Raw genomic sequence first — 22,394 nt, forward strand, 5'->3', positions numbered from 1 at the left:
TGTAGCAGGGCAGTGGTTTTATAGTTGGCTGAAATTGTAGTGCCATTTTAGGTCAGTTTAAAGTCTGAGTGCTGTTTCTTTTTTCTTTTTGTAGTCCCTGGCTTCACTTTCTGGGCCCTCCCTTGTGTTGTCTCCAGCAACTGTGTAGCTATGGGATGAGCTGAAAGCTAATCCTACCAGGAAAAAAAAAGGGTTTTTTTTTTTTGTATTGAAGAAGAGGGATGCAGAGAAGAAGCTGCAAAGAGGGCAGGGCTGCCTCTCCTACCAGCAGCCTGTAGTTAGATAGGCTTTGGTCAACAATAAAACAATGGGGTTCCTTCATGTAAGGTATATTTGACTTAACTACCAGTTTTTGTAAGCCATGTGTCATTAAAAAATCCGAATCAATAAATTACATAGTAGGTGGATTAAACTGGTGCAGTCATAACAAAGTCAATAGACGTGTCTAATCAGATGTGCAGGGACTGATGGCTGCTTGGCCCTCAGTATTTTCATCAAAGTACAAAGTGTGTGTGTAAATATATGCTTTCTTCTATACACAGTATACAGTTATAGATATTTATATACATATAAATCAGTTGTGGATCATACAGATGCCAAAGAATTGTAATAAACAACTGAGCAGCTGTATGGAGCAGTTTCAGCTGTTTGTTTCTATGAATTCAGCTTGTATGACAAAGTTTTATTCATCTGGGTATAAAATTAGATATCTGTGTTCAAGAGTACATAACGGGGTATCATGGCAAGAAAAACAAAGATCAGAAAGGATTTGGGGGAGGAAATTGTAGTAGGGGAACAGTTACATGGGGGCTTCAGTTAAAAGATTGAAATTCAGTTAAAAACCCCTGCTGTTCACCTGTGGCTGTACACATTGAAGCTAGAAGGGGATTTACATGTGTAGGTAACATATGGGCCATATGTGGGAGACATATGGGAAATCTGCAGGCAGTCCTAATGGTAATGTTTAAAAAAATTAAAGCTATTGCTGGGAAAAACAATAAAAGGAATCCTGGGGGTGGAATATTAGCAAGTAATGTTTAGAATTGTAGTTTTCAGTGAAGTTTGAAGAGTTTACATTGTCCTGTAATGTCTGTCTGTGTAGCTGTACAAAGCTGAGAAACTCATCTAGTGGTGACAAATTATGTTCTGTTTTCTTTGTTAATCACACTGAAAAATCTGATCAGGCCCCAGATGAAAACATTTTGTCTTTGTGTCTTTAAGGTGAACGGGTAGATCCCTCAAAGAAGACAGCTTTTAATGTTTTGTTCTGGTTTATCTCATGGCCTTTGAAGTGCTTCGTTGCTTTGCCATCTTACTTAGAATGACATCTCACCACTGGGCCAGACCTTTCTTGCAGCCTTTAAAAAAGGGTGGATGATTTCTTTGGGTGTCTTCCCTGCTCTCCTCACAACAATGACGTGAGCTGGCTTCTGACTTGGCTGAGTGGCACGAGTGCATTACTGCACAGGCTGTTATGTGCTGGCTTTCATGTATAAAATGTAAATGCTCATCACACGTGCAGGGCTGAGATCATTCCAGTGACTCCTGAGAGCTGGGGAAGATTCACCTCAGTGGTGGCAGGCAGGGCATGCAGGAGGAGCTGCTGTGTGTGTCTGCTGTCAGCAAAGCACATTCCTCTTTGGGGAAGAGGATCAGAATCTTGAGGGACATTTGTCAGTAATATATTCAAGGAAGCAAATTGTTGTTTTTTTCTTACTACTTCATCTTTAAATGCTTCCAGTGAAAGCACAGATAAGATTGCTTGTAACTTTAAAGAAGTCTTCGTCTGTTGATAACAAAGCTCAGGACAAAAGTGGCTAAGCATTATCATCTGAGTTTAAGGGGGAGACTGATACAGGATAGAGAATAGACAAGCTCAAGATCATAAAAAGGATAAACAAGTAAAGCTGGGATTTAGATCCTCTATCTTTTGACGTTGTGCCCATGAACGTTGTTTCTTTTGAGTTTAAATCCACAGGAAAGATGGTTCTGTTTTGGGCCCTCTGAGACTGTGTGGTTGGGGTGATTTGTGTTCAGTTATTGCTCATATGCCATATTTGTGTGCTTTAGCATCCTTCAGACTCTTAGGAATTGCTTTTTTTCCACTTCAAGATACTTTTTCTTGCTTTTGCTCAGGCAAAAGATCAGACCAGGAGGGCTGATATCCCCAGAAATGAGTAACGCGTATTGCTTTTGATGAAGCATTACTCACATTTTCAAAATTCTGAAAGTGAAAGAAAAAGTAGCAGTATGTGAGTTTCTGTGGCTGTATCCTGTTGGTAATTTTGTGGATTGACTCTTGGCCAGTGCATATTTAACCCAAGTTAGACTTGTTTTCTTGGAGAAAGGGACAGTCACTCCATGGCTGTGGGATTGTCAGAGGAATGGCTTCAACGCTTCCTTTCTGTAAGCAATTCATTTGAGTTGTTTCAAATATGCAGAGAATGTCCAGGCTATGTAATTTACAGGTCCCAGTAAAACTGTGTGCCCAGATTGTGCCATTCATGCTTAAATCAGCATGTGTGATGCCATCTTGCCACAAACATCCAAGTGACAATGCCATAGCAGAGCTTTCCAGCCCACAGCATCAACTTTTGGGATGCACATGAACCTCTGCTCCATCTTGTGCTGTCAGATGGGGTGGGCTGAGGAATATATCCACATTCAAGTCCATCTCTTGTCATTCCCCTTTTTCTCTGGGTGTAGAGAACTGTGGTGGGCTGATGTGTAAATGAGTGGTGGCTCCAGGCAGGTTCACATACCAGCAGGCTCTTGGTGGCATTTTCATTCTGCCTTGACCCAGATTTTAACAATACTGATGGAGTTAAATGGAGTAATAACTAATTATATCTGTCATGATGCTTCTTTTTAACATGCTAACCATTTGATTTGGAGTTTATATATAGATGCATACATAAATTCAATTATAGATGCAGTTGTGCTTGTATTTAACTGGAGGTGGAATCTGTGTTGGTAATACTTAGAGGCATTTTCTGAACTTGGGTCAACCCAAAGATTTCTTCCTAAGATAGATAAAGACCAGGCTATACACTTCTAAAATTATGTGTGAGAAAGCTCCTGCTTTGTGCATATTGTAGGACGTGAGGAAAGTAGATGGAGTGTACTTAGTAATCTGTTGTTCATTTTAGTAAAAGGCAATCTAGTAAATGCAGGTATTTTTAATGCAAAAAATGTAAAATTTAATAAAATTAATTTTATTACTCGTGAGGGAGGAGATATGTTTCTGGGTTAGATGTTTCTGGATATGGCTGGTTAAAAAAAAATAAAAATCCTTAAGTGTGCAAAGGAATGAAACATGTCTGAATAAAATTCATAGAATTATATTCATGCTTAACAGCTTGGGATTAGAAATTCATGGCATTTATTGTACCAAGCATTTAGGTATCCTCATGGCAAATAATCCTTCAATTCGACTCTTAACAGAAAATGTTCACCTTGTTCTGAAATTCTTTATTTATAATATCTATAAATATTTATTTTCAGAGAAGAAGTTCTTCCCATTATTTTCCCTGGTGGATTATAAAATAGTTTATAGCTCTGTATAGAAGACTGTGTGCAGGACTAGGTGAGCAATAGCATTGTGCTTAGTTGCAGTGATATTTAGGTGTCCTCTTTTTTGTTTAGCAGCAGAGTAAGTTCTTCTGTCTTAATTTAAAAAGGATGGCATCAGGTGTGATATAAGAAACTTCATAGGATAGAGCTGGTGCACGTGGTGCCATTCAGAGGCAAGAGGGGACATTTGTAGAGGTGAAACAGGACAGAGTACAAGTGTTCAAGAGGTGGCACAGGGATGTGAAGGGACTGTAAGTTTCCCAGGTTTTGGGTCACTTTATAGTGGAAGCAGAAAACAAATGTGGGATGCTGTGCTTGGGCTGAAATGTAAGGAAATGTCATGTTGGTGAGTCCAGCACTGAGCCAGGCTGTAATGATTCAATGATTGCACTGTCAGCGTGGAAATCTGAAGATGCTGAGCATTTCTCTTCATCCTGATAATACAAATACTGGTATTTTAAAGGATACAAAATACCCGTTGCTAAGTACTTCATTGAAGTAGGTGTGAAGGGCCTCATCCTCACATCTTCTGGAGAGCACTTGCTCAGCAGTACTAATTAAAAATGACTGCCTTCTTTAAGCCTGAGTGCACAGTATATGACACGTAAATTGCCCAGACTTAAAGAAGGGCATAATGCATGATAAAGCAGAAATTTTCTAGGGCTTTTATTTAGAGAATTGTAGTAGAAAGTTCAAAAACATTTCATACTGATCTTGCAGAAGGTTCTTGTTAATTGAAGCTTGTGAGGAATGATAAATTTTTGTGCCATCTTTCATAATTTCCAATGGGTTGTGTATGTGGCATTTCTAAATGTCTAACTAGCAGTTCTGGATGCTTGGTGAAGCTCAGGGTGGTGGTGAACAGAATCTTCAAATGCATTTATGTGAGATATATCTATATCTATATCTATATCTATATCTATATCTATATCTATATCTATATCTATCTCACACATAGTTATAATAAACTCTTGGTTAAGGATGTAGGAGTGGGGGAAAACTGCTGTTGTCCTCTGTTCAAGCTTATTAATGGTGCTGCCCAGGGGAAGTGCCCCTGGTTTATTAGAGAAGCAATTGCTGTCTGTAAATTCCAGATGCTGTGCAATAATTCCAATTTGTCTCAAATAGTTGGATATCAGCTTTTTGTTTAAAAGTTAAAGGGTTTAAATCTTTGTGATTGTACTAATATGAGGGGGACAGGATTTACGCTGAAGTTGTGCTGTCATGTAACACTGTGGCCCTTTTGTGAAAATCCTTCATGTTTGGGATTTCTTCTTAAGAGCTGGGTTGAAAGATGATTTAAAACGTTGGCTTCTGCTTTCTTCTGCAGCAGGAAAAGAGAAGGCCTTTAAGGAAAAAATGACTTAGAGTAATTTTCAGTAGTACGTGCGTCGTGCCTGGCTTGTCATAAAATATTTGTGAAGTCTTCTCTCCCTTCCTCAAGCCGTTCCCACAGTTCACAGTGTTCTCTCAGTAGCTCTTACGAGGGGGGTAAAAGGAGGTTAAAAGTTCTTTAGTCTCATCTACAAGGACAGACAGCAAAGTTCTTGGTTCCCCTCCCAAACAGCAAGTGGTTATTCTGCCTGGGGGGAGGTCCTATATATTTATATTTGGCTGTGTCTCACTTGCTTCTGTGGCCAGGGGATCATGAAGAAATTTCTGTTCATTTGTGAGATGTGAATGTGGCATTGTGAATACGTGCCTCGGATTTCCTCATTACAATATTTATCATTTTTCCTGAAAGTTCCTTTCCTCTGGTGAATTGTTCATCCTGTAGAATCAGTCAGCTATTTCCTGTGTATCAGCATAATGTAACTTCATCTACACTGGGCAGGACTTTGGACCCATTCAAAACTTTTCTATTTTTCATAAGTTCATTGGAATTTAGTAACCTCACTCTCCACATTTCAGCAGTTCTTTGCAGTGTGGTCCATGTCTGGAGATGCACTTGTCCTGCTCCCACCCTGTGTCACTGCAGTGGAATGGCAGCAAATGCACAGGAAGATTGTCCCTGGTCACCCTGACCCTTGGATTCCTTGTCCCCTCAGCACTGTGGGGACTGCGGGCTCTGAGGCCTGCACTTGCTTCTATTTTGTGTCATTTGAACATGGAATTGCTTTGTCTGTCTGAACATCTTGGCCTTTTACTTTCCATCAGTGAAATTTATAACTCTGGCTGCAGTTGGAATACCAAGCTGGAGCTAATAATGCCAGCCCCAGTTAGCACTTCCCATTATCAGGCACTGCTCAGTGCTGTTAGCAGCCAGCTAACACAGACATTTTTCATGCTGAGGAGCTCAATCAGACCAAATTTATTTTGGGAGGATTCTGCTAAACTTCAACCAGTTTCAGAAAGGATTAAAAATACATTGCACATCATGTAGAAATGCTTTGTTCTTGTGGATCCTTTATTCTGGGGCAGAGGCACTGTCAGACAGGGATACAGTGTTAGGCTGAATCAGCCAGGTGAGGCTTGGCGCAGGCTTGGTGAGGAGCTGAGCTCTGCCTCTTGAAGCTGAGCTCAGTGTGCTCCTGGTGTGAAGAGAGGCACCACCTGCAATGCACAGGACACAAAATCTGGGTGAGGGTGGAGGAGGAGGGAGTGAGCTGGAACAAGGAGCTGTCCGGGGAAATGGGCAGATGGTGGAGTCTGCAGATTTTGGCAGTACAAGGCATCTGTTGGTGCCTGGGCTCTGGTGCTGCAGCACTCAGTGTGACACAGGGTCACAGAGGCAGCCCAGAGTCTCCTGTTCAGACCTTTCAACACTTGGCTTTCCATCCAGGGAATGCTGTTTCTGCCCATGTGATGTTCTGTTGCTGATCTGTTTTATTGGAAGAAGGGGTCATCTACAGCAGGGGGGCTTTATAGGAGCTCAGGATGCATAACATGCAAAGAATGTGAGTGGTTACAGTTGGGAAGAGGCCAGAAGTTTTAAAACAAACAGGAAAAAACACCCACCCCAAAATTTCTCCCATCTGTTCCTTTGCTTCACATGTCCACCACCTTGATACTATAGAGAAGAAATAGGGAATTAAGGACTGGCTTCTAAGTGGCCATGATTCAGAACATAATTCCAAAAAGGCTTGAAGATAAGATCAGGGTTACTCCTTATGAGTAGAACAAAAGGAATTCTTCAGTTTTTAGCAAACCTGAGAAGTTTTTTAAAAAGACCCTTGTTTCTAAGAATATCTTGGTCACTTCATTAATGCTAATATTTTATTACTTTAAAACGGTGTAGAAAACTTGCTGTTAATTACAATTAAATTATGTAGTTTTAAAGTTTCCTTGGCTCATTTACATGCCATATTTTCACAAAATTTCTGGAGTTACAATTAATGCAACTCCAGAAGTTACACGTTTTCAGAGAGGTGTTATCTGCTGTTGATGAGTTCATTACATGAAAGAGTTGAGCTTTTTTAGTAGAGTCAATGTTAATATGTTAAATACCAAGCAAAAGGAGAAAGTCACGAGCTATGGCAGTCATCATTTGTACACTGTGATGGATCTTGCAATCTTTGTGAATATTTCTCTGTAGAAGAGGGCAGCCCTGTAATTTTATATTTTATCCCCACTGGATTTGCACCAGAGCATCTTCCCGTGTCAGGGGGTGATTCAGTGCCCTGTGCTCTGTTTGCACTGAGCTGCCAGTGTTGTGAACCACTTTGATCTTCACTCTCTGTGTGTATGAAACACACACAAAGGAGCTTGCAAAAGCAGAGTGTGACCAGTGAAGAAACAATCCAGAAATTACCTGTACTGGGCAGGTGTATCTCCAGCAAGAGACAGGCAGATGTGCAGTCTGAAGTTTCTTGTAGAGGTCTGTGTGGACAGAGTGAGGAGGAGTTATGGGTGCATTCAGATGGGTGATTTTTTTTTCTTTTTTTTAGAAAACTAAAAATAAGTGAACTGACAAAATGTGAAACTGCAAGGTTTCACTTTAAGTAAACTTAATATTGTCTAACTATGAAGAAAAATGAAGTTTTCAGACTGTTTTTATATTTTACAGTTATTTGTTGATGCGTAACAGTGCTTCACTTTTCCCTCAGTGTTTGACACTAGTCTGAAACAAAGTCTGCTCCTATGGGACCTCTTTGTGCTTTGGACAATTATAAAGTTATTAAATACATGATTTTGTTCCGCTGATCCCTTTTATCATGATTTAAGGTCACTGGTAGCCTTGTCTGCTCCCCAGGGGAATGTTCAGGATCTGTTTGGTTTTTAGGTGTACACTACATGCATCACTTTCTGCTGAAATAAATATCCATTTATCACCCTAATGGAAGAATAGTTATGTTTGAGAGTTGAGGTGTGTCTTTGTTCTAAAACTATGAAATCCCTAAAAAAATAGAGTACCATTTCCATCAGATATGGTGTTAACTGCATTTCATAAAATTACCTTTTTCCAGCAAGAGGTTTTGTTATTTGCACACATACTCAAGTTTAATGGTTTGTTTTTATTCTGAGGGCATGCTTTCTTCATTGTATTTGGCTAGCGGTTTTTTTTACATTTTAATTGAAATATTTACAATATAGTTATTTTTGTTATAGTGAACCATTTTATTGTTTCAGAAATGAATGAATCATATATTCTAAGTTATTTTTTCCTGGCAAATATTTTCCTTTAGTGGTTCCTCAGGGCTAGCTTAAGTTGTGCAGATGAATAATACTCGAAATGCAGTGTCTGATTCATCATGTCATATGTTACAAAGCAAAACCTTTATATATATACACACAGGTGTATATAAACTATATATTCACACAGGTCTTTTGACTTGCAAGAACATCAGCTTTACTTGGGACTAGATGGGTTATGTAGCTGTTGCAAGGCAATGAGGTTATTATGCTCCTTGAGTCTGTTGTTTGCTCTGACTTCACCTCCACTTCCTAAAATCCCAAGGTTTTGCTCTCTTTCCCAGGTTTCTCCTGTGTCCCAGCTGGAAGAGCAGGTGCTGCCTGTGCAGCTGAGCTCCCAGGCCTGGGATCCCTTTGCCAGGGCAGGGTGTTTGCAGTGGGGTGTTGGATGGATTTTGTCATGAGGGTAAGGGTCAGAGGGATCCTCTGCTGTGCTACAAGGCAAATGAGATTTAATTTTGGTAACAGGTATAGCAGAGGGTAACCACAGGGTGGTGTGGAACCTGCCCATGGTGAATGGCCTTTGCATGTTGAATCAGTTTCTGTCTGGCCTTTCACGTCAGTGCCAGGTGGAAGAGTCCAGGTGCATTTCCTTGACTGCTCAGCATGAATTCAGCAGCCAGATTGGAGTGATAGAGATGAGTAAGTGGCTCCACAGCCCCCTGAGAATGCAAGAGAGCAATGTCAATACTCTCTATTTCTTGTTAGCCAAGTGTGCATTCTCTATACTGAGGTTTAAAACATTTAGAAGAGTAAGAGTATCAAATGAACATCTGCTATGTGAGTGTGTTTTTATGTGAACACTGTGAAACCTGTACAGACCAGGTCTGCTTTTTTTTATGTATCTGTATAAGTGATCTATGTAATCTGGAATGTAAAGGATAAAGTTCTGGTAGATTTTGTTTAGGCATAAAAATATCATACACAAATTGGTTTTTCATATGTTTCCCAGATTCACTATAGGGAGGTTAAAAGAAAACAACAACAAAACACCAAACCACAAAAAACACCCAAAACAGCAAAGCCCTCCCAAATCTCCCTGTGTTTTTTCTGTTGCCCCTACCCTGAGCACAAATTTCTGTCCACACAAATATTTATAAACAGCAAGTAATGCACTTTCTTTTGCATGCATAAAGCTCTGGGGAAAATCAGGAAATGTTTCAGTATGTGTAAGGCATTTAATATTTTGTTTTGCTCTGATTTATCTTTCAAAGAGTCGTGGAGTCCTGCCTAAAAAACTAGAATACACTCCCTGGGAGCTTATGTTACCTTTGTGTAAAACAGTCAAACCTCTGCTGCTGGAACTCAGAAATTCATGGACAGAATGACTAGAACAGTAAAAATGACTTTAAAAAATGTGGTTATTGGATAAACTGGTATGAGCCCAGCTGCTGAGGATAAATTGATTTTGCTATTGCTTTAAATCTGTGATGTGTTGGTATTTTGGCAGAGTAAGAAAAACAAGGATATTAGAAAGTAATTTACTGCCCTGGGATTAGCGAGGAGTGTTGTGTTTCTGTGACTGGGCAGGCCGGGCTGCTGGAGATGTGTCTGATAAACAGGACGAGGTCTAGTCTGACAGCTGGCAACAATAGCTTTTGCTCAAAGTCAGGTGTACTAAATTAGCAAATCTATTACAAGGCTACAGGAGAAATCTCACAGAAGACAAGCCTTGTAGGCAGAAGTGCTGCCAAATGGGAAATGATTCATCGTCTCTGAATGGGATGAGCACTGAGCAGAAGCAGTTTAAACCTCAGACTGCTTTGGCTCATAAACCACCAAATATGTGATTAACACTTTATCTTCTCCAATCCCGTGGTTTTTATTGTCTCCTGAAGAACAGTCTGGATTTAGGAGCAAAATCTGTGAGACTCGTTTGTTTCTTCTAATCTCTTTTAGGTATTTTTAAAATTTTTAGCTAAATGACAAAATGTTTGTGTGCACCCTAGAAAGCACTCCTGTCCTGTGATCCTTCAGCAACAGCACCTTTTAGTGAGGACCAGGAGTGCAGGCACAGCTCCCTGAACTTCGTTTGTTTGCTTATTTTTACTGAAAATACATGATTAGCTGTGATGTAGTTTAATGTAGGATGCCAGTTCCAGGGTGATCACTGCATTTTGAATTGTAGTATTTTAAAAATTTGGATCACTTTAACAATGCCATTCATAGACCACAATGGTGAAAGATGAGAAGGAAATATATTTATGAATTCTTAAATTTAATTAATGCAGAAAGGAGGTACAGTTTACAAAGTTGGATGAAGCAATGTAAAAGGGAAAAAGCCTGTGCCTTCTTTGTCTCCATATAACTTACCAGGTATTTAGTGTAAGTTGTCATAATGGCTCTAAGATATATAAATGATAGAGAAACTAAAGGAATTGGTCGTTGGAAGGTGTTTAGCATTAAATAATTGAGATGTCAGAAGATGGTTGTGAAAGAAATAACATTGTACTTGGAAAGCTAATATATTTATTTAGCAAATTATTATATTTGGGTGCCCTGGGGTAGCACTCAATTAGCAGCTGAGATGTCCAAGGAGCGTGTGTCTAGGAAATGCATGTAAAGATTCCTCTGGAAAACTTGGCCTGCTCTTACCTTGCAGCCATGTAAGAAATGGTAGAAATCAGAAGTTATTTAGTATAACACTTTGTGAGCAGAACTGCAAGAGGTTCAGGGTTCCTAAAGTGAAAGGCTGCAGGGAAGTGAGGCTTTTCAATTTCTGTATCCCTTCAAAATCCCCCATCATGTCCACTCAGACTGTCTGAAGTTCATAACTGGTGTTTGAGGTCCTTGGAAATACTTGGATGCTCCTTGCGCTTGGAAGCCATTCTGCCTTCTGTAATGAAATGTTCTTGAACTGGTTGGGAATATTTTCTGGGTTTTTATCCATCTGCTCTACTGCTCAGAGTGTTGATGCACTTTTTGCATTCATGTAATCATCTTACACGCCTCTTTTCAGTCTCAGCTCCTCCCCATTATCTTTCTTTATCTTCACTCTACCCTGCTTAATATCTTCTACTCTGTGTTCTTTTTTTTCCAAAAAATTAATTTAGTTTTACTTTGAGCATTGCATCTCCCAAAGTGTAGTTTAAATATCATGGCAATGGTTTTTGGGCAAGATCTTTTATTTCCATGTATTGGTGAGCTATTTCATCTGAATCTCTTGGTGTTCTGTTTCTTTAAATTCCCTTTTATATTATTTCTTACAATTTTATATAAGTTGTACTGATTTGACTAAATAATTTAATCAACTTGTGTAAACCCAAAGTAAAACAAAACCAAGGCTTTCCTGTAAGTTGCTTTGCTTCAGTTGAAATAAATAAGATTGCTCATTCAGTTAGCTCATATCTTCAACAGCAGCAGCTTCTTAAACTGTTTGGATTGTGCTGTAGAACACATCTGTTTAAACAGGGAAACCAAACTGAATCTGTCCATATTAAAGGACTGCAATACTTAATCAGTTTATAAATGGTATAGGCTAATGATGTAATAATCTCCTGGAGATGAAGCTTCATGGGTGTGTGGTGGGGGATAAGACCGGACTGAGGTACATGAGAGTTTTAATGATGTTTGAATGGTGACATTCTCTTGGTTTTCCATGTGTGCTGCCTTGAAGCAGCTGGGGGTTTCCTGATTTAGATGATGTTGCATTTCTGCAGGTCCAGGCAGAATTCCATCATCAGAGGCATGAGCAGGTAAAGGTGTGTGTGTATAGTCCCCACACCTTCCTGCTGACCCTGCTGTATTTTTGGCAGAAGCCAAACTGTCAAGATCCAAAGAGAGAGAGGGGCAACTTCCAGAGTTGAAAGCTTTCCACTAAAACAAATTTTACAAAAAAATGTGAGTATAGGTATATTGTGCTTGAATTTTTCAACTGTACTAAATAAGAAGAGGGAGGATCCACATATTATGAAGGAGACAGAATGTCTGAGGTTGTGGATATTGATGATAATGCAGGAGGATATAAGAGTATATTACTCATCTGTATTGCTCCATGTAATATCAGTACATCATGTCAGTACATCAGGTGTAGTAATAAAAGAAAATTGTGCTGAACTAGCAGTTTGGATTAAGGGCAGATGTCTAATTAATGATTTTTGCTAGTGATGGTATCAAAATCATGACCCTCTTGAACTGTTTGACATGGTTTTACTTATTAGAGCATTATTTTTTGTAAATACTTAAACATATATTTGAAATGCCAGAATTCTTTTTTTCTCCCTAATAAAATTTGTTGGCCGAGCTTTTCTCATGAGTTAGGAATTATTTCTTAAAAAGCATCTGACAATCCTTTTGGTAGTACTGATAAAATCAATATATACAACATTTTGCTGGAGTGGCATGGGAATTACTTGTGAAGGGTAAATTATGTCCGTGGTTTTGGGGTCTTTTTTTCTTCTTTCTTTTTTTATTTTTTTTTTCCTGGTTCTTTTCCTTTCTCCTCTTCCCAGAAAAGCCCCAGCAGCAGTGGTGTTCCCCAGGGAGCGTGTGTGCAGCAGAGACAGAGTTTTGAGAGCTCCTGTTGCAATCACACAGCGCTGGCATCCCAGCCTGGGAGCTGCTGGGACCCACAATCCCTGCCACCCAGGAGGCTGACTGAGCTGCAGGTGCCTCTTGTCTGAGCCCTTGTTAAAATTCAGGGCATTTTTGTCCAGTTGGTAATTAGATCATGAGTTTCTTTTGTTGTTGCCTCTCCTACAGCTCATTCAGAGGGTGGAGAGTTTTACTGCAGTGAAACAAATCCAAGGGCTCTGCTCCTTGCTGGCAGGTTTGTCCCCAGCACGTTGCATGAAGCACATCAGGCAGAGCTATCATTTATTTCTCCCATTAAATTTTCCCCCCCTCACTCCTGTTCCTGTCAAAACCAACTGAGAAACAGATGGGTGAATTTCCATGTTACCTTTTCTATTTACTCATCAGAGGAATGATCCTGTGCTCCCTTAAGTATTTTACAAGTTGATAATTTTGGATTAATTGCTTCTGTTTTGGTTAAAAACTAACTGCTGGGATTATAAAGAAGTCTTTAAGGACTGAGGTAAGATTTTTAGCACAATTATAAGAGTTTGAGATAAGAGTGACCCCCTTTTCTTTGCCTGAGCTCTTTTTTATTCCAGTATTTATTGGAAAATTGAATTAGAGTTTACTTCACTCACACTTGGATATAAAAACCACCTCTGCAGTTACTTTTGAGATTAGTAAATTCTGGTAATGGTACTCTAAAGATTTTTTTTATGGACTATTTATTTAATATTGCAGGAGAGTAAGAAATAATTAAGACTGTTACAGGAAACATAACAACAAAGTTGAAGGATTCTTTTATCTTTTTAATGGATTTGTGTTTCCCACCCTGATTTTGTTTACTGGACTGTGATTTTATACTTGTCACCAATATGAGAAACAGAAGGAGTAACTTTGAAATTTGTCTGAAAATTGATCTTTGCTGCCTTTTTCCTTTGAAGCATTCTGCTGGCTGTTAATTTAAAGCTGTGTTGTTCCCCCCACCCCAGGTGACAGCACAGTTTTGAGTCTCTCTAAGTGGTGTCTGTCCCACAGCTCCATGGTGCAGTAGTGGTTGGTTTTTCAGATGTTGAAAAATGGGTGAAATGGGATGATTGGGCCATTTTGGAGGAGGGTGGAGAAGAGAAATGGAATTTGTAGGGTATGAAAGTTGTGCATTGGAAACATCCTGGCTGGTCCGAGAGGCTCCATCCACACTGAACCAGGAAATGCAGATATTCCCAATAGCCTTTGTTTTCCTTAAGTTTCCCACGTGTTACTTCTGCTTCCTTCTCACCGAGCTGTGGCTGAAGCCCTAATTTACAAAGAGCCCCGATGAGCATGGTTTATTTGTGTCATTCAGCTTTAATTTACACATTTGATATATAGCTGAAAAAACCAGCAAACCAAACCCAACTTTTTTTTCATCCACTTACTCAGCTTAACCTGAATTAATGTGAATCTCCATGAAAAAGACTTGTAAACCTTTCTGGTAGGGTTTGCAGTGCCTAGGGAGGGCTGCTATCTTCATTGCAGAAGTGGCAGCATAATTTCTTTCCTTTACCTCTTGAGAGGCGTATCAAACAAAGTGGACACATGAATAGGGTGGGTGACGTGTGTGGCAGCGAGCCCATCGCTCAATGAATCTGGGAAACGTGAATGCAGGAGCTGCACGGAGGAGGAATTCAATGGGCTGGGGGGTTTTGTGTTTTGTTTTACTCTTGGCTTGGAGCGAAGTAAGGGAGGAGAAGTGGAAAAGGAAGCCTTTTGTTTACAGTGAAACAATGCTGTGAAGTAGACATCGTGATGTAAAAACAGGAGTCTAAACATGGCAAATCTGGGCAGGCTCCATCTGGCCGTGGCCACGAGTCCTGCACAGACTGCTGCAGTCTGGAGTCGCTGTCCTGCCATCCTTCCCTTACGGGAATTTAAAATAGCCTTCCTTGGACACTCTCTCCCAGAATTTTATTATTGCATGAGATGAATGATTTATTGGCGTAACTGTTTCTATCCAGTGATGCGGTGCATCTTTGTTCCCTCTGATAAATGTGTGATGTTTTCATTTGGAGTTTTATACTCCATGAGTTACATTATGTGCAAGTTATATGGGTCTGGAATTCTAAATTTAGTCACAGCACAGCCAATTCTTGTGGAGAACTTAGAGTGAATCTGTTGAACAGAAAATGGACTGGATTTGTGTTAGGTTCTGGCATCTTTTGCAGCAGTTTAAATTATATTGCATTATTAGGGCATTTGTCACTTCTGGATATGCATATTGCTGATTATTATGGGTTTGTTTGTTTAGTCCCAGGGAAAAATTCTGATTTGTTGAGGCACGGGTTTCTAACTGACAATGCTTATAATGTATGTGATCCTTGGAAATGGGTTTCGCTTTACATGTCATGTATTAAGGATGTAGCATCTGGCTTGTGTTGAACTTAGAGAAATGTGTTTATGGGAAAATTTAGAATTATAACAATTAGTTAAGGAAATTCTTGTTAAAAGTGCTTTTCTAGTACCATATTTATACTAATGCATATTTTAATTGAGTTTATTTTAAAGCTGTCTACCTTGTGTTTGGACATGAGTTTAACAGTGATGCTTTTATATGTCACTCAGAATATTTTTCTGCAACCTGACATGTTAGTATTAAATAGCACTTTAAAAATCCATTAGTACTTTCAAATTGTTCTAATACCTATTCTTAATAAGAGCTAGAATTGGTACATGATTCTAAGTTTGCATTTGATTTAAACAAGGTTTATAAGTCTGTAAGAGAATTAGAAATTAATTTCCTAGCAGTATAAGCTGTAGATGTGCAGGGAGGCAGCTGTGCCTGTTGAAGATGTCACCATCCCCTCCCAGCTGCCCTGGCTCCCATCAGGAGCAGAAGGGATCGTGTGGTGCAGCTCCTGGTTCACATCAGGAGAAGAAACCCAGGTGCAGCAGCCCAGGGATGGTGTTTGGGGTGCACCTGGCTGCTTGCCCTGCAGCTCTTCCTGCTGCAGAGCTGGGATGCAGGGCTGGGGGAGAGGATTGCCTTGGGTGCCATTGAGCAGAGTCTGACACCAGCATCAGCCTGTCAGTGTCCTTGGGTGAGCTGGGCTTCCATGTGCTGGCATGTGGCACCTGCAGCTCCACTGGGCCCTGCAGAGGGTGGAGTTTGGAGTGTTGATTTGGGTGATGCTGAATTTACCAATGAAGTATTGGGGAAAATAATGATCCTACCGTTCTCTGTGTGTGTACATGTTTCATACTGACTCCAGTTTAGAGCCCAGTGGGTTATTCTGAATTTCTGTTGCTTTGTGAGACCCAGAAGGAACAGCTGTCCATGAGTAAAACAGAGCAGCCTGGAAGTAATTGTGTCTGTACTTGCAAGAGAAGTGCTTTTTTGTGTTTTAGTTCTGCATTTCTGAATGTGCAATGGGAAATGGAAAAGCTGAATGTTTAAGGAGAAGATTGTGTCTCTAAAAACTGAAGGGTGTTAACTGGTTATGTTGGTATACTGGTGGCAAAATCTGCTTTTAACTTAATTTTGTTTTTAATAAAATACATTTCTGGAGCCGCCAAACAGAGGCAGGAGGAGAAACTATATATCTGCATTAAAATGAAAACATTGGGGTAGCGTTTTGTTTTATGGGGTGCACTTCTCCAGCACAACTGCAGCAAGGGCAGCTTGGCTGATCCTCCCTGGTGCTTGTGCCACTTCCTTTGCCACAGGTTTGCAGATGGCAAAGGGTGAGTCTGTGCAGCTCTAGGAGCCCACGGTGAACTAATCTGTCTGCCCAGAAGGTTGATTTTCTGTTAAGCCAGTTGAGCTTCCTGCTGCACCTTGCATCCCTGTGCTGGCTGGACCTGCTTTGAGGGAGGAGCAGCTGCAGCCCCCTGAACTGTTGGGTGCAACCTGAAACCTTCCAGGGCGCTCCAATCTGCTCACAATAATGGTCAGCTGCTGTGTTCTGACCCATTTCGTGCTGCAAGACCTCGACTCCAAACCCCTGTGCACCTGTAAAATACAGTATTTGCTAGGTTTACCTGTCTTTGTGTGTCCCTTCTTGACAGCAATCCATTGCAACCTTCAAAAATGAAGGAATTTCATTAAGCAAAAGGAAACTGAGTTTTACGGTGGTGTTCTGTCACATTTTGTTCATTTGCAGAAAAAGCACCTTTCAAAGGAAATGGAACCTTAAAAAACTTCCTCGGAGAGATTAACTGTAAAATAAAACTTCATGTGAATAGTTAGGGTAAACAATTTTGTTTCAAAACCTTAATTGAGGTAGTTATTACCTCAACAGCTGTATTTGCAAAATCCATAAGGCATTATTTACAGCTCTTTGTTCAATAAATAGTTGAGGACCTCCTGTTTTATATTTTCCCATGTGGGAATTCAGGCAGGTCCGAGGAGGGAGTACAAGCAGGAAAATATAAGTTTCTTGTGAGTGTGCCAACAGTGGAAGAAACCAGTAGGAATTTGTTTAAAACTGTTTAAAGTATTGAGCCATCCTGCTGGAACCTGTGCACAGTGTGCTGTTTGCCTGTCACAAATGGCTTTTCTAAAAGAAATAAGTGAATTTGCAAAGAGTTTTGTACATTGCGGAGAAAAGTACATCATGTCAGCCTTAGATTCAAACACCCAAGCGATTTCTGGGTCCCAGGGGCAGCCGTGAAGGCGAGGAGGGGTGTGAGTGTGGCTTCATTTGCCTTCCTCCCTCTCCCTCCCCCAAGCAGGCTCATTCCAATCAGCAGTGTAATTGGAATGCAACCACAGTCTGGAGGAGGAAGGGGAATTTTTGGCAAGGAGAGGCAGAGCAGTTGGGAGCTTTATTCAGATTAAAGCATAGACGACCATTCATTATCAGTACAACACACATTAGCAACAGCATAGCATTGTGTTTCTACAGCTGGGACTTATTTCGGTGATTGTATTGCCCCGCAAAGAACATGCAAACAACTGGGATCTGATCACAAAACCCAACGCTAATGGCTTTCAGTAAAAGATGGTGTTTCTGTGGGGGAAGAAAGACTTGTCTTCAAAATGAGCCATTGTGGTAAAAATTGATAGGCAGCCTGTCGCTCTCCCGTGTGTTACATATGTTCTTGAACAAGTGCTTTTTCTGGGAGAAAATCCCTCGGGGAAGGAAAAACCAACAGGAATGATAATGTTCAAACTGTTGGTTGGATTCAGAAGGCTGAACTTGTTCTTCTGTGGTGATGACACGTGGAAAGCCAGAAGATTAGAAAACATAATCTTAGCTTTGGAGCGAGTGCTTTCCTCCCCATAACCTCGGGGCTGTGTGTTGACACAGTGTGGGTTCTTACGGATGGATGTTTGCCATGGCATGGGGGTTCTGCTGAGCCATGTGTAGACTGAAATGTGTTGATTGTGTGTTTCCTTCTGCAGTGGGTGTGCTCACTCCCATGGACATTCATGACTGGTTTTTTTTCTTACCTGTCTTCCTTAATTTTTCTTTGATAGTATTGGTGTGTCTCAAATATACACATTTAAAAACAACGTACTTAAGATGGCTTAAGCAATATTATTTTTAACATAGGAATTTTATGACTAATATATTTGTAAAATGATTGTCTACAGCTGTAGCCCTGAGGTGTTTGTACCTCAGGCTGCTGGGTACAAACACATTTAAACCTTGTCATTTGGCATAAATAAAGAGGTGCATAATAACAGATAACTGAGTGCTACAAACATGCAGGTAATGTAACACGAAAACCTACCTGTGAAGTGAAATAAAGTAGTGGTGTTCCTGTTTTGCAGGTGAATGTGGTGAACAAATTGGCTACAAACAGTTTGATACAGGCTGGAAATACCCACAAGGGTTGAATACACAGCCCTTAAATGTCCGGGTTCCTTGAATTCACATAGCACTTTCTTTCCCTCTAAGGTTGCTCCCTCAGCACTCATTCTGGTGCTACCCCGCCTTTGGAGGTGAATAGATCATTGAAGACTCTGAGCTCATGTCTGAGAGGTGGTGATTCTGTGAAATCTCATAGATCTTTATCACTTCTTACTTGTTTTCAACGCGGGCATTGGAGCTCTCTTTCCACTTCATGTTCTTCCTCCCTCTAACTGTGGAGACCTGGTGTTACTGATATACTTATTATTCTGAAATAAACGTACTTTTTCATACTTACAAAAAACAGTGGTAATGTATAACATTGGATACCTTCCCTAACAACAGCTTGATGTCATTAAAAGTTGGATTTTTCTGTAAGACTGGTTCCAAAGTTAGCAGCAGTTGTAACAAGAGTTCTTCAGTAACTAGCAAAAAGAATAAACAGAGTTCAGAAAATGAGAGGGAAATATTTATCTTTCTATTAAATTGACCTTTTCAATAGTCATAGTTCCTTTCAGTTTTTATGTGAGTTGAACCAATTATTCACCCCCTCTATAATTGCATGTAAATTTTAATAGCTAACACATAGATTACAAGCGTTTGGGGATACTAAATATTTTGCATTTACTTATAATAGTTACATTATTTTTCAGTAAACCATTCTTTGTCAGTCACAGGAGTAATAAATAAGAAAAAAGGAAATTGGCAAATATGATTCACTTAATTCCTATTTTTGAATATTTGTGGACTCTGTGGCAAAGCTGTCATAGAAAGAGACTGGGTAGCTCATAACATTATGCTCTTTGAATGTTTTTGTGAGAGGACCTGAGTAGCATATGTTAGAATGAGATCATAAAGCATGATAAAAAATATTCAATGTATGTAAACTATTTAAAATTGGTGTGCTGTTTGTCTTGGCACGTATATATTGGAATATTAATGTTCTCTTTTCTGTAGACTACCCAGGAAGTCTGTAATAAACAGAAACATAGCTATCCATTGACTCACTGATACTCTGTAATGAATACTTTATCTACACATGTGTGCTAGAAGCCATTAATGTCATTTGATGATGCACTTCTGGTACAACACACCCCCTGGTTTTTTTTCAGAATATCCAGCCATTGGTTTGCATTCTAGTTCCAGTGCAAGTTTAAATAGCTTAACTTTTTGTTTCAAAATAATTGTAACAGAAAGTGCTTTAAAACCAGCACATCCACATAATAAATAACCTTCTGCAGTGCCCTTGTGCCTCCAGAGGATCCATTAGTGCTGGGGCTGAGTAGATCTGATAACGATGAGCGTTGGGTCCAGAATCATCAGCGCTTTCACTTGCCTTTGTCAAGGGAAAGAAATCTCCCTGTAGTTCTTTCTGGGTTTTGAATCTTTAGCTTAAATTGAGCCTAGGATAGAGGACTCAAAGATAATTAAGTCCCGCGAGTTTAGTGCGAGTCATTGCCTGGATGAGAGGAGACCCTGGCAGTGACCTGAAGCCAGAGGAAAAAGCTGCAGCAGATCCTGCACTGCCAGACCAGGGGAGAGCCTGCGTGGGGAGGGTCTGTCTGAATGCCCAGGGGAAAAGCCTCCAGTCAACCATGAAACATAAATCCACAGGAAACCAAACTTCCTTAGCCTTTATTCTCAAGGAACTATTAATCAGCTGGTTATCAGAATATTCAGGACAGGTTTTAATACAGTGTTGAAACTGTTAGAAAAGTGGAGCATAAACTCTGGTACTTTTCCCATCAGTGGGAAAAGTCCAAAAAAAGTCCTGAGATAGATGAGAGCTCTGTGTGTGGAAAAAGATTGTTTCACTTTGAGTTGAGCTGATGCTCCTGGGACTGGGCTTTTTCACCTAGAAATACCTGGCAGAGAGGGTGTTGTTAGTGGAAGCTTTCTCAGCATCTCTCCTGATTTGTTAACCTGACAAAGCCAGAGTGGGTTGACATCTGACTTGCCTTAAATGTGGTTACTAAAGAGGGAAAAGTTGAGCCAAAAATACTAGTTTGTTCACTCATGGCTAATTGTTGGGGAAGCAGTTATTAGTCTGTGTGCTCTGCGTGTGCCCAATCTTATAAAAATGAGACTTGAGTTAAATTGCACTGGCAGGCTTACTTTCTTTTTGAAAAGAAGTGTTTGTAATTAGTTAACATTACAATTTCTGTCACAAGAATAGTTGAACCTCTTGTGTCTTGGACATTATACAAGTTTCAGGAGCACCCCGTGTGGCTGTGCTGTACATGAATTTGGCTTAACTATTGGATTTTAAGCCCTCAGCTTCACTTGACACTTGCCATTGCTTGTAATGAGTAAAACTGTGACAGTAATTAATATTTTTTAGCTATTTTAGAAAGTTAGCATCTATTTTACTTGAAGTTTTTTGCCACTAGATGAAAGGTGGCTGGTGAGCAATAACCTATTGCAGTTCTTGGGCAGATGATGTCTGTTGTGTTGTCACTCATCTGAGGATGTTCTTGGTGTAATAAAACCTTAAGGAGCAGCAAAAGCAGTTTTTCTATTACCTCTTCTTTTTCAGATGCCTTTAGGTTGTTCTCAGAGTTCTGGGTAGCGTAAACTTTAGATTGTTGGGCACAAGGAAGCCTTTGAAAACTGGATTTTTTTATTACACCATCCAAAGAACTTTATTTGATTTGTGGAGCAGTGATGTGACAATCTCTTTCCTATATGTACTTGAATGCTGGGTATCAAATACCTGAAACATTTGACTCTCTCTTGGTGTTTTGTTACTCTTGACTGTTCAGATTGAAATTATTGGGTGAAAATCCCTTAAATGGAGCTCTGCTTTAGGACTACCAGCATGTCTTTGAATGGAGAGAAATTACACTTACTACTTTTATCATCTTTAAAAAACCCCAGCAGCTACAACCTGGAACATGCACTTCTTTATCAGGGTAACAGTGTTGTTAGCAGCCCCTTGTATCAGACTGCTGTGCTGAAATTTTCCTGGGAACTTTCCTGTGGAATAGAAATGTCCCTTTCCTGTGGAATAGGTCAGTTGAAGGAGTTGTGGAGTTGTTCTGTGGCTCCCTGTAGGCACTGATAGGCATCTCCTTGTGTTTTATGGAGGACCAAAACTCCTCAGACCTGAGCAGAGTTGTAGCCAGATTTTACAGTGCTGACTTCCAGTGAAAAGCAGCTTCATTAAAATCAGCATCTTTATGAATGTAAAAATTGGGAAAAGATGAATTCCATTGTTTAGACTGCCCAGGGTGGTGCTTCTCTGCCCTGGCTGTGGAGATGTCCATGGGAGTGCTCATGGATTGCCTCTGCCTGCTTTTGTTTAGGCAGAAATTGGGGATCAGGAGCCTTGCAGGATCAGTGGGAGGGTGTTCTGGGGGGGAAGGATGACCAATGGTGTTTGCTTTTAGGTGGTGCCTGTGGGATGTGATTATTGGATGCACTTCTCTGTCTTTGCATTTCCTGGCAGTAAGAACTATTGGCGATCTCATAGGAAAAATATCCAAGGGAATCATATAGTGAGGAATCTCTTGCAGCATCAGGTTCCAACCAAATAACTCTTCCCACTCCCCACCCCCCCTTTTTTTTTTAATACTAGCTGTGGGAATTCATGCTTTTGCTCAATCCCCAAGAATCCTTTTGTGTTATCAGTAAATATTTTAATGTTTCACAGGGGAATCTAATATTTCCTGCTTACTAAACCTGTGATAATAGATAAGCATAGTGGTTGAGCAGTGGTGCAGTTTGTGAAGTCTTCTTTGTGTACCTTGGCACCTTTATATGAAATTTGTCCCCTTTGACCTTTTATTTATTTATTTGTTTATTTAAATTTATTCTCGTAGGAGATTGTTTTCCCCTGGG

The 22,394-nt window shown here is 40.1% G+C and overlaps 1 protein-coding gene across 2 annotated transcripts in view; it reads left to right on the forward strand.

Moving 5' to 3' along the window:
• SMURF2 (SMAD specific E3 ubiquitin protein ligase 2) overlaps positions 1-22,394 on the forward strand; it is a 59,006-nt gene that overhangs the window by 4,542 nt on the left and 32,070 nt on the right. The window contains exon 1 of one of the 2 annotated variants that reach the window (XM_064395253.1): positions 850-897. The exons of the other annotated variant lie outside the window; for it this stretch is intronic. Within the exon in view, the coding sequence (XP_064251323.1) occupies positions 894-897 (4 nt within the window). The 5' untranslated portion in view covers positions 850-893. Of the gene's footprint in view, positions 1-849; positions 898-22,394 lie in introns of those variants that run through there. 2 annotated transcript variants of the gene reach the window in all.

This window comes from Passer domesticus, chromosome 20 (assembly GCF_036417665.1).
Source record: "Passer domesticus isolate bPasDom1 chromosome 20, bPasDom1.hap1, whole genome shotgun sequence".
NCBI classification, from domain to species: Eukaryota; Metazoa; Chordata; class Aves; order Passeriformes; family Passeridae; genus Passer; species Passer domesticus.